General features: G+C 31.0%; 1 protein-coding gene across 1 annotated transcript; it reads right to left on the bottom strand.

Moving 5' to 3' along the window:
- Positions 1-451: 451 nt before the first annotated feature.
- LOC127735101 (very-long-chain (3R)-3-hydroxyacyl-CoA dehydratase 3-like) lies at positions 452-13,434 on the bottom strand. Its single transcript, XM_052245190.1, has 10 exons — positions 13,343-13,434; positions 10,759-10,875; positions 9,652-9,816; positions 8,703-8,763; positions 8,383-8,493; positions 6,875-7,002; positions 6,232-6,344; positions 5,038-5,144; positions 3,879-4,010; positions 452-2,297 (listed from the first exon to the last, which is right to left on the bottom strand). The coding sequence occupies exons 1-10, from the start codon at positions 13,424-13,426 to the stop codon at positions 2,218-2,220; spliced, it is 1,098 nt and encodes a 365-aa protein (XP_052101150.1). The 5' UTR covers positions 13,427-13,434; the 3' UTR covers positions 452-2,217.
- Between the last annotated feature and the right edge of the window lie 381 nt (positions 13,435-13,815).

Below are 13,815 nucleotides of genomic sequence, written 5' to 3'. Positions count from 1 at the left end.
ACCTTGCAGTACAATTTCAGAGAGATCCATACACTTATAATGGAAAATTTTGAAGGAAAAAAAATCCCTCCCCCAAATTTTTGGAACCCCCTTATGATTCAATTTTTTTGCGGTCATATAAAAACTACCTTGACCAAAAACTTTAACCTGCCCACTCCACTATCATTTTCTATGTTTAGTGGACCGTGAAATTGGGCTAAAAAAACTAATTTGGCATTAAAATTAGAAAGATCATATCATAGGGAACATGTGCATGTGTACTAAGTTTCAAGTTGATTGGACTTCAACTTCATCAAAAACTTACTTGACCAAAAACTTTAACCTGAAGCGGGACAGATGAATGGACAAACGAACAGACGCATAGACTGAAAAACATAATGCCCATAGGTGGGGCATAAAAAAGGGATAAAAAATATCATAGGCAGCAACTATAAAATATCTACAATTTAAAATATTTTGATCAAATTTATTGTGTCAAGGATATATATATATATATGATCACATAATTTACAAAATCAACAAAATTTTCATAGTGTAAAAATACCTATCTCAAATATAGGCAATCATATTACCCTGCTCATCGTATCAAATGAACAATGTTTCAACACTTGAACAACATTTAAAACTCTGCCACATTTATCACATACATGCAAATTACACCAACAAAGCCTTTTATAAATTGAGTAACATTTAACATTCTCACAAAATATGAATTATGATCAATAACATTCCATAATTATGTCTATATATGCAATTTCTTTCCAAACTTGCACAAATAGTATGAAAACCGTTTACTGTATAAGCCTATAAAATGAATAATTGCTATGTAGTTAACTGTATAAACCTTTTAAATAATAAATGGAGAATGTGTCCCCATGGACACAGATGATGCCCCCGCTTGCATACAACATTATAAAGGGACATAACTCATGAACGATAAAAGTGATGCTACCCAAGTTTGTACTTGATCTAAGTTTTGTGGTAATGAGTATTGTGTATAAGTTTCATAACACTTGGTTGAGGCAAACTTGAAGTTAGAAAATGGAAACCAAAAATTCAGCAATTTTTTCGATTTAGAAAGGGGCATAACTTGATAATGGTTAAGGTTACAATACACCATTAGATTTTATGGGCGCAGCCATTTTATGAGCATAACATGGTATTCAGAATTAAGAGTATAGCTAATCCTGATTGGTTGATATGTGCGCCCGTTATTTTTTGTTATTAGAGACTTCGTGCATTCTGCATTATACCAAAGGCCAAATAAATTATTTTCCTTAGCCCTAACGGAACTGAGATATCTTGTAAACGCTAGGATGAGACACGTATTTTTAAGTGCAAAATTGATAGGCATGGGAGATAAGTACAAATTACGCTAAGAAAAGCAACATGAACCTATATTTTTTGGACCAAAAAATACTGTCCTAATAACTTTTCTTTAATTCTAGCAAGGTTTTGTTAAAAAAATCAACTTTCTGAAGTCTGTATCTCGAAAAAGGCTATCATTGTCGCCTATGGGGAAATTAATTGTTTATTTCAATCGTAAAGTGACGCCACCAAAATTCAACATGATCTGTGTTTTGTTGTAATAAGCATTGTGTATAAGTTTCATAACATTTGGTTGAAGCAACTTAAGTTAGAGAAAGGAAACTAAAAATTTTGCATTTTTTTCCATTTATAAAGGGGCATAACTCGAGAACGTTTAAAGTGACCCCACCAAAATTCAAATTTAATCTGTGTTTTGTGGTAATAAGCATTATGTATAAGTTTCATATCATTTGGTTGAGGCAAACTTAAGTTAGAGAACGGAAACTAAAAATTTTGTAATTTTTCCATTTATAAAGGGGCATAACTCTAGAATGGTTAGAGTGACGCTACCAAAATTCAAACTTGATCTGTATTTTGTGGTAATAAGCATTGTGTATAAGTAAAAGTTTTGAGACATACGGACAGACATACGTACATACGTACAGACTGACAAGGGTAAATCTTAAAAATAAATGCATGTTCATTGTATTATTGCACATATACAACTAACATGCACAGAAATTTACAGCAATATCTTTAAACTAAATTTAAATGACAGAGCTTTGCAAATATTTTCAACAAACAAAATCAATGTTCTATAAATGCTGGATTTACATGATTTCAAACAAATACTGACAGTTTCACAACAATAGACTGAACAGTCACAAAAATAAATCTTTGATCAATACTTCATGCTGATTTCTTTTTTCTTCCAACACCTATTACTTTTTTCCTCTGACTATACATGTAATTCAACAACTGGTAGCCTCCTGAAATTAAATTTAAATATATATAGAAAGATGTCTGTGTAATAGTTAACTCACAGGTATTCTATCCATGTTAATCATATTGAACCAAAGAACCCCCTGCTTTAAGTATTCCATAAACAAAATTTTGATAAGCAATGGATGTGAAAATACATCACAAGGTATAGCATGCTCATGTGAAACTTGATTCAAAATTTTAGAAAGCTCTGATTTGTAGTTTCTGAGAAAAATTTCATACATTGCCATTATGTGTAAGAAAACATAGGTACTGTATATTCAGAAATTATTGTGTGCATTTATTATTGCAATTTTTTACGAAAGGACAGAAATGCGAGATTAATTATTGTGATTTCAGGAAAATCTTCATACAGATATATGTATCATATATCAGAATGTGAGTTCTTATTATTGAATTACTCATCCATTCACATTATTCGCATTAATAAAAACCTTGCAATAATTTCTGAATTTACAGTAACAGAAAGTTGATAAGTGCTGAATGTAAAAAAGTCATTCCCAATTTCCATTATCAATTCTATCACACAGTATAGGATGCTCACATGAAGCTTACTACCAAATTGATATGCAGTTTCTGAGAAAAATAATAATTTCATGGGACTGAAAGACGGAAATAAACCAGTATATCCTTTTACAGCAGGTGTATAAAAAAAGAACTTTCTTTTTTGTCCCCTGCTCAATGTATTGTGGGTGACATAGAAATACTGAGCGTATTGTCCATCTTTGTCCCCCATAGGTCAACTATATTTGGTAAAATTGAGAATGGAAATTGGTGTATGGAATGATTGAAAGGTGTACATGTCCCTCTAGCAGGTATCATCTGACCTTGACCTAACTTTCATTGTTCATTGGTCAATGTTAAGTTTTCCTTGTTTTGTCTGTTTCTCAGATACTAGAAGCAACAGGTCAACTATATTTAGTGTATAGAATGATTTTAAGGTGAACATATCTGTCTGACATGGTTCATCAGACATTTACCTCATTTTGATGGTTTGTTAATCAACGCTAAGTTTTGGTGGATCAGCCTATTTCTAGGATACTATAAGCAGTAGGTCAACCACATATAATGTATGGAATGATTGTAAGGTAAACATGACTGTCTGGCAGGATTCATCTGACCTTGATCCCACTCATCTGGATTATTGATAATGTTTATGTGAATTCAAAAATTATTTCAATTTTTATGTTATTGCGAAAAATTCGACAGGGTTATAATCGCAATAATTTAAACTCGCATTTTGAAACTTTTTATATGGATTAAACTGGATTTTTCTCAATATTGCAAAAATTAAAATCGCATTTTAGTCTAAAATGACAAAATCGCAATAATAAATGCACGCAATAATTTCTGAATTTACAGTACTTGCAGTAAAACCTTTATCTTGAAGACTTTCAACATAAAATCAGTTGTGATCAGTAAAGCAGGTGACACATTTTAATGTGTGCACTCAGTGTTCATACATTACCCCAAAATGTTGTTTACGCTATTATTCATTGAAATATTAATAACTGTTTAATGTTATATGACCAATTGAAAAACTGATATCTTTTAAATAATGTACTTACCAAATAAAAGAAGGAAGAGGTATGCATGTAGTAAATATGGGAAATAGAATGCCATGTTAGCAGAGTTAGGCAATTGTAATGTAAACATCTCTGTATCTTCATATAAAGGTATCGCCATTATACCAACTGTACCTGTAAACAAAAACAAATAGCATGATATACAAGAATACTAAACTTGATACAATGTCTCCTGCGATTCATTACTGTCTTCAGTCTATTCTTCTATAAAGATTATTGCCATTATGCTAAAGGCCATATGGTGACCTATTGATAACTTTTACGTCATTTGGTCTATGGTGGTCAGTTGTCTCATTGGCAATCATACCACATCTTCTTATTTTTATATTAACCCCACTACATTCTTAACATGCCTGTCCCAAGCTTGTAAGTCAATTGTCTATCGCAACTATATTTCCTTTAGTGTTTATCAAGCTGGATTTTTTTTTAATTGTTTACATTTTGTTATCCCAGGGCCTTTTATAGATTACTATATATAGTATGATTCTGTAGTTTTTTAAATCTTCAAACTTTTGTCATTGGTAGCCATGCCACATCTTCTTATCTTTATACTTTCTGTTTTATGGAAGAAAAAAAAATTCTGTCAGTGTAAAAATGTATAAAAAGTAGAATATATAGTTTCTATAAAGCTGCTATACCAACTGTATATTTGAGTATTTGAGCCTGGAAAAATATAAAACTTAAAATGTAAATTTCAGAAATGTTTGCATGCTTTGATTATTGCATTGTTGAACAATTGACAAAAATGCTAGATTAATTATTGCAATTTTAAGGGAGCAACCATTTAACTTCAAGGGTGGGGTTATGGTTTTTTGTCTGAGTCAGAATTTTTTTTTTTTTAGTTTTTCGACGCTATCAATCAAATTATTTTTTTCAAAATTTAACACTAAAAGGTATGGTGAAAATCTGGATTCAGAATAATTTTTTTTTGTCATCTGCTTGACCACAATATTTTTTTTCATCAAATTGGGGATCAGAATATTTTTTCAGGAAAAAACCATAACCCTTCCCTTGAAGTTAAATGGTCGTTCCCTAATTATTGCAATTTCTGGAAATGCTGCATACAAATAAAGCTACCAAAATAAGAAAATGCAATAATAAAATCATCATAAAAATTTCTGAATTAACATATAAAAAATACCTTCCAGTAATATTCCTAAAGGGTAGAGAGGAATCCATGCTGTGTATCTCAGCCATGTTATAAAACCAATCTTTTTACCTAATGTTGACAACATATAAAATGGATATCTGAAAAATAACAAAATAAAGTCAATAATTTGCCAGTCTTCCAAGGAAGAGTCGTGTCACCTGCCATTTCAAAATGATATAAGAAGAGATGGTGAGGACCATGTTTTGGTTTGGGAAACCAAAAGGATCACTCAAGACTAAAACTTTGAATAGCAGGTGCACAACTTTGTGTCCTGTAAAAGAATCTATACTTATCTAGTAGAATTCTGTAAAGCTTTTATCGGAGTTGCAGATTAATGCAAAGTGTGACACATACTACAACGCTACCGGTATACAATAAACTTGTCTGCTGCATGTCTCTGCAGATTCACTGTCAGGCCTATACAAAAATTTCAGCCATATTGCTCAACCTATAATAATAATTTGAAGAGCTGTTTATAATAATAACTTTATCTAATTTACAACTTGTATTTGGAAACCGGTTACAATAATCACAACTGTTCTGGGTATAAATCGGTAATTCTGACAATAAAGCTATGGTTTATCATCAGACCTTGCGATAATAAAAGTTTCGAGCATGATTATTGTACTCAGACTCAGAAATCAACCAGTCAAAATACTGGATTTGGTGTTTCGAGCACAAATTTTGTACTTTGAGTTCGAGTTATGTTTTATGATCGAAAGGCCTGGCCTTGAGGTAATAAAAGTTTTCAGCATGATTATTGTATTCAGACTCAGAAATCAACCAGTCAAAATACTGGATTTGGTGTTTCGAGCACAAATTTTGTACTCCGAGTACTGAGTAAAATTTTATGACCGAGGGCCCTTAACCAATGCTTGCATGATGACACACTACTTTTCAGTAATTCTTAAATCAATATAAATACATTATTTCTGGAGTTTCATTAAATCCTGACCTTCTGACTCTGATAATTTTCAGGAAGGAAACCATGAGCAGACATTTTTGTTTTGCCTAAGTCCATCAAAATAGCACTATTTCTGTTTCATATCTTTAAAATTTGAAATAGTTTGGTTTGACAACAATTTCATATGAGATAAATTCTGACTAAATATTTGCTTTCTGACAGAAACACTTTTTTATTTGCTTCAATGTATTAGGTTATTTTTTTTTCCATTTCATCCTTACCTGAAACATTCAATGGCACTCCAGACAAAAAATAGACAGAACACAGCTGGTGCTGTATGTAACCTTGGCTCGTGATAAAGTATTACAAATAAACTAAAATTTCTCCCCAACACCTAAAAATATAAAGTATATATTTAACACATGCAATATTTGGAACAGTTATTGTATATTCTAGATCATTTGAATTAATGGTCCATTGAGTGGCCTATTGTGCCTAAAAATCGAGTTAGTACAAAATCATTTAATTTTTGTGTCAGAATAATTGAAGGTCTGTGCAAAGTTAAACAAAAAAATTTTCAAATATTTACAAAGATTTTAAGGCTGAAAAATGCTTCATTTAATTTTCCTTCATCATAAAATGACAACAAATGTATAAACACTAGTAGGAAAAATCAAGAAGTCAATACAGTATTTATAAGAGAAGTGGTCTTCATATAGACAAAGACATTCATAAACCATATATACCAGTACATATACATGTTTTTTTGTTTGGAAGATATACTTTTTCTTCTCATTCTCATTTTGATGAAGAACTACTTTTACGGTTCCCAGGAAAAGATCTTCTTTCTCAGTAAACCCCCAAAGGTATTTCAACAGACATGTTGCACTAGTTTTAACAATGCCCAGCAGAGGATGATCATACCTGTAAAAAGGGAGCTATAGCACTGGTTTTGACAATACCCAGCAGAGGATGAACAATTTCCATGACAGCTACAGCTTGTACTACCATTAACTGTGTTCCCACTGTCTCAAATCCAGTCTTCAGTGCAGCTATATATATATAACCATTTCATTTAGGAACATGTTTTGATAATAATGTTTCAGACTATCATATAATATATATCAACTTGAACCTAAAACTCAACCAAGGTCAATGAAACGTGAATGTATGTCACAGTTAACTCCTTCTGAATGCTGACTACTCTCCAAAATGCTTATCTACATCACTTTAGGTTCTTTAAGTTTAGATGTTGCTTAATATACTAATTAATTAGTCAATGGTGTATGAAATGTAGGTCTAAGTGACTTACTCTTGCTAGATGCTGACCCACTTCTCAAAATGCATACTTTATAAGTTTGGATCAACCTTTTATTTTAGCTACAGAGATATGAACTAAACCATCATCAACCTGGATGCAAACCTTCACAAAATCAATGAACCTTAAAATATTGGTCACATGCCCTTCTTCTTGCAATACAAAGTTGAACATCTCATATGTACCCACATACAAAAATACAAGATTTTTGGTTATTTGTTACTGAAATGTGGGTGTGCACACAATCATGGAAGCAGAAGGAACTCTTAAAGTTTTTCATAAACTTTATTGAAACAAACTAATTATTGATAGTGAATATTCCAACTCTGTCTTTTCAGCTACCAGCTTCAATACTAAATAAACAACTTTTCTGGATTTTCAGGAAAATGTGAGGCTCATACTAAATAATATATTGTCTTGATCGTGCAGGTTTTTATTACATTAGCATATAAGCTCTTACAAGCAAAACTGTTTCTGCATTTTACAAATGCATTTTGTATGCAAATTTGAAAATTCAATTCTCCAAACCTCAGAAAATTCTAGAATTTTGATGTCCCTTTATACAGTCAAATTTAAACTGGCAGAAAGAGAATAGTACATGGATTTGTAAAATAATAAATTCCTCTTTATGTAAAACACAGGACTTACTCCCTTTCAATTAAATGTCTTAAATAAGTAAAATAAAAAATGATAACTTAAACATTGATTTCAATTTTACAAAATAAAGAAACTGTTCTGTGCCAAAAATAATATAAGTTGAAATTGTCAGATTGTTCATATTGATTTTATGTTTGGTTAAACAGCTTTTGAAAAGGGGGCTGCACATCAACAATTTCGCATTTTCTACATCCTTGGCTTTGAGCATTCCTGATGAAGGTAAATCCAGAAAAGCGCTTCGGACGAATGAAATTTATAACGTGCTGTTTTCATTTCTACCAATCTATCTATTATTATATAAAAGCCCACACAATAGAAAAAGTATTTTTCTGAAAATTAATAAAAATACATGATGTAAAGTTGGCTATCGTATTTTCTTTTCTTTTCTTTAAATAATTGATTAATGTTTTAATAACAACCACATGGTCTACACAGTATTTTAATATAAGTTACTTACCCTCACCAAGCCTTGTGTACTTGATTATCAAGGCAACAGTTATATATGTGAACCCAACGAACTGGAACAAATTATACAAGAAAAGGTAGCCTATTTTAAAATCTGGAACATCTAAAAATTATAAATAAAACATATTAATTTGACTATTTCAAAATAATGAAAAAAATATTTGCATACAAATTATCATAAAAAATCTATATAAAGTCTAGAAAAGACTTAATAAAAACTTACCACACATTATTTTTTTTTCAATATGGTTTTATATGAAATGTACAGTAAAAACTACTTATGACAAGACTGCATGTAGAATTATAAGTTACCTGATTCTATTGACTTCAATTCCTTTTCTAACTGTTTCATCATTTCCTCTTCATTGCTTATCTGAAAGAAATATTAAAATAATACAGATATTGGATATTATTAAAAAGAGATGTGTTATATACATATATGAGGAAATAACCACATGACACAAAAATTTTTAAAAAAGACACTTGGAGAATTTATTCAGATATGGTTGAACTTTCAAAAGATTTATCATCCATATAAGCACACTACAAAATGAAAGGTTCAAAATCAGATTTTGACCTTTTAAAGTAAACTATTAACCTTCCTGAAAAGGGTTCCATTTTGTTTAAAATTTTCTGTTGTAGAAAGATATAATGTAATGAGGGGCTGAATTTCATCATTCTAAAATTGGCACTTTATTGTAATATGCTCAACAAATTGAAATAATTCAATGACATGGTGTATAAAGTAGTTAACTGAAATTGTTTTTAAAATTAAACAATAATTTATTAATGATTTCAAAGACATTTATTTTTTCAATGTTCAATTTAGCTGACTACCCCTTATGAAAATCTTTGTTCCTGGCACTTTTAAAGAAGGAATTCATTAACTGAAATTAAACCGTTTTTCAAGATAAATACCTTGAATCTACACTATTTCTGAAAGAATGAACTGAAAAATTATTTAGGTTCAAATACCCCTCCCCATCACCCACACAAATGGGATAAGCTTATAGTGGTCAGCTGGCATGACCTTTTACAAGCCCACTCCCCCCAAAAAAATGGTCCTCAGTTTCATATTTTTGTATAAGAACCTTATCAGAATTTGTGTTTCATACCGTTATGTTTTTGTTATTTGGAAAAATGGCAGATCTTTGATTGTTTCTTTTAAATTTATTCACAACTTTCATAGACTTGGTTACTTTTGTAGTTGGGTTTCTGTCTCAATAATGTTTACCCAACATCTCATGTTATTCATATATACCATATCATTTTGTTCCTCTTCTGATTCTTCATAATACACCTTATCAAAGTCAATCTTTAACCAGGCATATTTGACTTTATCTTCTGTCAACCTAGGCCATACTTCAGCTCCTTTCTTAGCTATGTGAAACTCAATTCCTCTTTCTGTTATCCTATATTTACTTTTCTGAAACATACCAGAAATTTACTACATGAATTTAAGGAATGACTGTAATATTTTTTCTGCCTATGAAGAAATAACATCAATATTACAGTCATTTCTTATAATTTAATTCTAAATTCCATTTTAAACCGGAGTAAACCATGAAAAAACGTTGATGACGTCACAGTCACATGACAAAATTATGTCTATGAGCTGATAAACAAAACAACGTCAGCCAATCAGAAGACGCTTTACATCCAAAATTAAATTATACAACAATATATGTTATATTTGTTCATAATCAATTTCTCAAAACAAATTTTCCAACATATTTGTATTTCATATAAAAATCCCTTGTTTTGTCATGATTAATATTGAACCATTAACGTAGTTTTTTCTACAATTCAGAGAAATGGTTTCCTATAAATGTCTGCAGATACAGTATCAAAATATTTGTATGACTTAGCTATAAATTGAAAATATCTATTAAAAACATTATTTTAATTTTTGGTTCTATTCATATAGAAAAGTACTGAAAATTCTTGAAACTGCTAGACCTATAACCTTTTTTTCAAGGATTTTTTTCTGAAATACAAACAAATCTGAAATTGTTGAATTTTTGTTTGTTTGTTTTTCTGTCAGTTGTGAGGAAAAATGTATTGATCGGCTTTCTGTATGTTTGGCAATTAGCTGTTTCAGAAACTAAAGCATTTTGGGTAATTTCATTGTTCGTACCCCAAAATGAAAATAACATCACGTCACAGGTTGAATTCCCATTGTTTAGGCCGTTGTAAGGCAATCACAACGTTTTGTTGTACACTTTTGAAAATATTACCATGGATACAATAGATTCTGAAACGGCAACTTAAGATATTCATCACTGTTTTTATCACAGCAATCTTAATGTTTTTAGTGTCTTTTAATTATAAATTCAATATTTCTAGGACAAATACAAATTAACAATACCTCTGGATCTATTGGAAGATAAAAGTTTAAATGGAACTGGTATCTATTTTGACCTTGAACTCCATGTCCTTCACTGCAAAAGGTCAAAGCGTCCTCTGTTATATCTACCTTTGGATCCTAAAATATGTAAACTATATTGCAAAAAAGTCAACAGTATAAAGTAGCAGAGCTAGGTTTTGCATGCAGTGCACACAGAATTGGTCAGCATGGGGCCTTTGGGGCTGCTACAAATCTGAGGAATTAGTGATTAAAAGAACAATTTTGATGTTAGAAATTTAAGTTTCTCAACAGTTCCTCTGTTCTCACATACCAGTGTTCGTCTTCAGTTTGACTGCATGAGATCAAAGCAAAGATTTGTTTTCATGCTAAATTTGAGTCAGTTACAAGACCACAGATGTTAAAGAGGAATTGTGGATAAGGTATGCAAGACGACTATGCAAGACAACAAAAACAGATACATTTATAAATATAATAATAAATATCTTTACATGAAATGAAAATATATAAAAGTGGTCTGAGTAGTCTTTCAAACTTGTCTGTGTTGCCTTCATAAGCGAGTTAATAAATTTTCTTTCCTAACTGATGTAAATTGATGGACCCAAATTTACAGAATATTCAATTTATATTATCTGGAAATTCAGGTCTTTCAAATTTCACGGAGTTTAGTTTTAAAAATTATTTTATAATCTCCCAAAGTGAAGGATCTTGGGAAATCTGAGCACCATTTAAAAAAGAAGTAGGTCAACGACATCTGGGATGAAATAGACAACTTTCATATTTATGCACTTTCCTGTAAATTTCCAATGTCACAATGCTTATTACGTCCCCGTAAAATCCGATTGTTTGATGGTGTCGTTTACAGCGATTGACCCCAGGTCAACAGGTTTATCCCATTTGAAAAAAATTTCTAGCTGTCATTTGGGTCCAGTTGAGAGCAATATTCTTTCTCAAAGTCCAGCTGAAAAAATGACTTTAACGTTATGACGTGGTAAGAAGGCATCACAGGAAAACGCTAAAGCCTTTCAAGACGTCATAATTATTTGGACTAATATCATAGCTGTCAACTGACCAGTATTCTGCGGGTTACACCCGAGAATTTCCCCCTTCACACAGGATTTCAGAAAATGACCAGTATTGTCCTGATTAAAAGATTTGCCGTTTGTAAGTCTTGTATGTTTTTTAATTTTAGTTCATTTATGTTTTGGAGTTTAGTATGATGTTTATTTTCACTGAACTAGTACACATTTTTGTTTAGGGGCCAGCTGAAGCCTGCCTCCGGTTGCAGTATTTTCTCGCTGTGTTGAAGACCCATTGGTGCCCTTCGGCTGTTTTTTGCTCTTCGGTTGGGTTTTTGTCTCTTTGACACATTCCCCATTTCCATTCTCAATTTTATCAAATATCCTGTAAAAATCATTTTAAAACAATTTGAACCTTTTAATACATTTCTGTTGGAGAGAATAATTTTGTTATCACTTAAAACAAGGAATTATTTGAATCTGGAATAATTTTGAATTCTGGAAAATTGATGAGAAATATATGATGAAAACTAACCCAACTAAATAGGGTTAGCCATGCACGCATGGCTAAGGTGGGTTAGTTAGTTCATACTGAAATGATAGTGAAAGTAAAATTAACCTTAGCCATGCACGCATGGCTAACCCTATTTAGTTGGGTTAGTTTTCATCATACATTTCTAATCAATTTTCCAGAATTCAAAATTATTCCAGATTCAAATAATTCCTTGTTTTAAATGTAAAAGCTTTAAATCAAATCCATATGCTCTAGATTTAACACTGAAAGGAAACACACTAACTTCTTTCTATTTATCTTCCTCCTCTGTATAGGAGCACATTAGCTATAATTGATTAGCTGGGGTTTATGACATTCATTAATAAAAAGAAGTAAACTAGTGTGAATAAAACAATAAAAGGGCATTGCTTTAGGAAGGTATTTAATTAATGATAAATATTTATATACAAAAGTGATTATTTTTAAGAAACTCAGTGGTACATGTATATGTTATAGTATATAAAGAAAACTTTCAATACTAAAATTGGACCAACAAAGTTCGTACACGTTATGACCTGCATTTTCAGTTTCAGAGGTTGACAGGTACATGTACAATGTATGCTAATATTGTGATTTTATATATTTTATTTGTTTGTCAAACAAATCAACTTTAATAGTTATGTTATTCAACTTGGTTGTACAGCTAATTATTGGTTGTTATGATTGAGAGCAAAAACTGTTTTCAGTGTATTTGAAATGTTGCAAAAGGTCCAAAGAGTTACTTCCCTTCTTGTTATAGTTTTAAGGTCTACAGCAGATGGAGGACATTATTCTATGTTTTCTTTCAATACAATATTGCAAGATTGAAAATAATGTCAAACATAAAAACAGGATATATTCTCATACATTAAGATAATCTCTATGGCTGTGTTTTGCACATAATACATGTGCCTTTGGAAGCATGCGATAAGCACTCTTTCCTAATGCAGTAATGGTACTGTGGGGAATTTATATTATATACCTATATATGCAATACCAGATTAGTTATATGGAGTGAAATTTAAATACTACATACAATGACTTCCCTCAAGTCCACTTTTAGTGAGACTATATCCGATTTTTGTCCCCAATAAACAAATGGGCTGAGCTTTTCACCCATTTTGGGTTTGATCTAATAACCCAAAAGTCTTTATGTAACGTAGGACAATAACTTTCTATCTAGTAAATGATTAAACATTTTTCATTTCTACCTGAGGCTATTACACAAAATATAAGTCCTAGTCTCTACATATAATTGTTCTAGTCTTAGAGTTTCAGTAATAAGTGTTACAATGGTTTTTTTTTTTACAGTATTCTATAAAACGTTTGTAATGACAACATTTAATCAGGGAAAGAAATGGAAATTTGAAATTTGTTGTATGTCAAAAAAGGCTGATAGACATATATACATTTTAGTATAAATAATATGTTTCTGGCCACAAGGTGTGGATTTTTCTGTTGAAACAGTGCTTCGATGTAATAATAATTTTCTACTGACTTATTTTTTTT

This window comes from Mytilus californianus, unplaced genomic scaffold (genome assembly GCF_021869535.1).
Source record: "Mytilus californianus isolate M0D057914Y unplaced genomic scaffold, xbMytCali1.0.p SCAF_3, whole genome shotgun sequence".
Taxonomy (NCBI): Eukaryota; Metazoa; Mollusca; class Bivalvia; order Mytilida; family Mytilidae; genus Mytilus; species Mytilus californianus.
The sequence above is the reverse complement of the archived record's forward strand: the minus strand, read 5'-3'. Positions and strand labels throughout refer to the sequence as shown.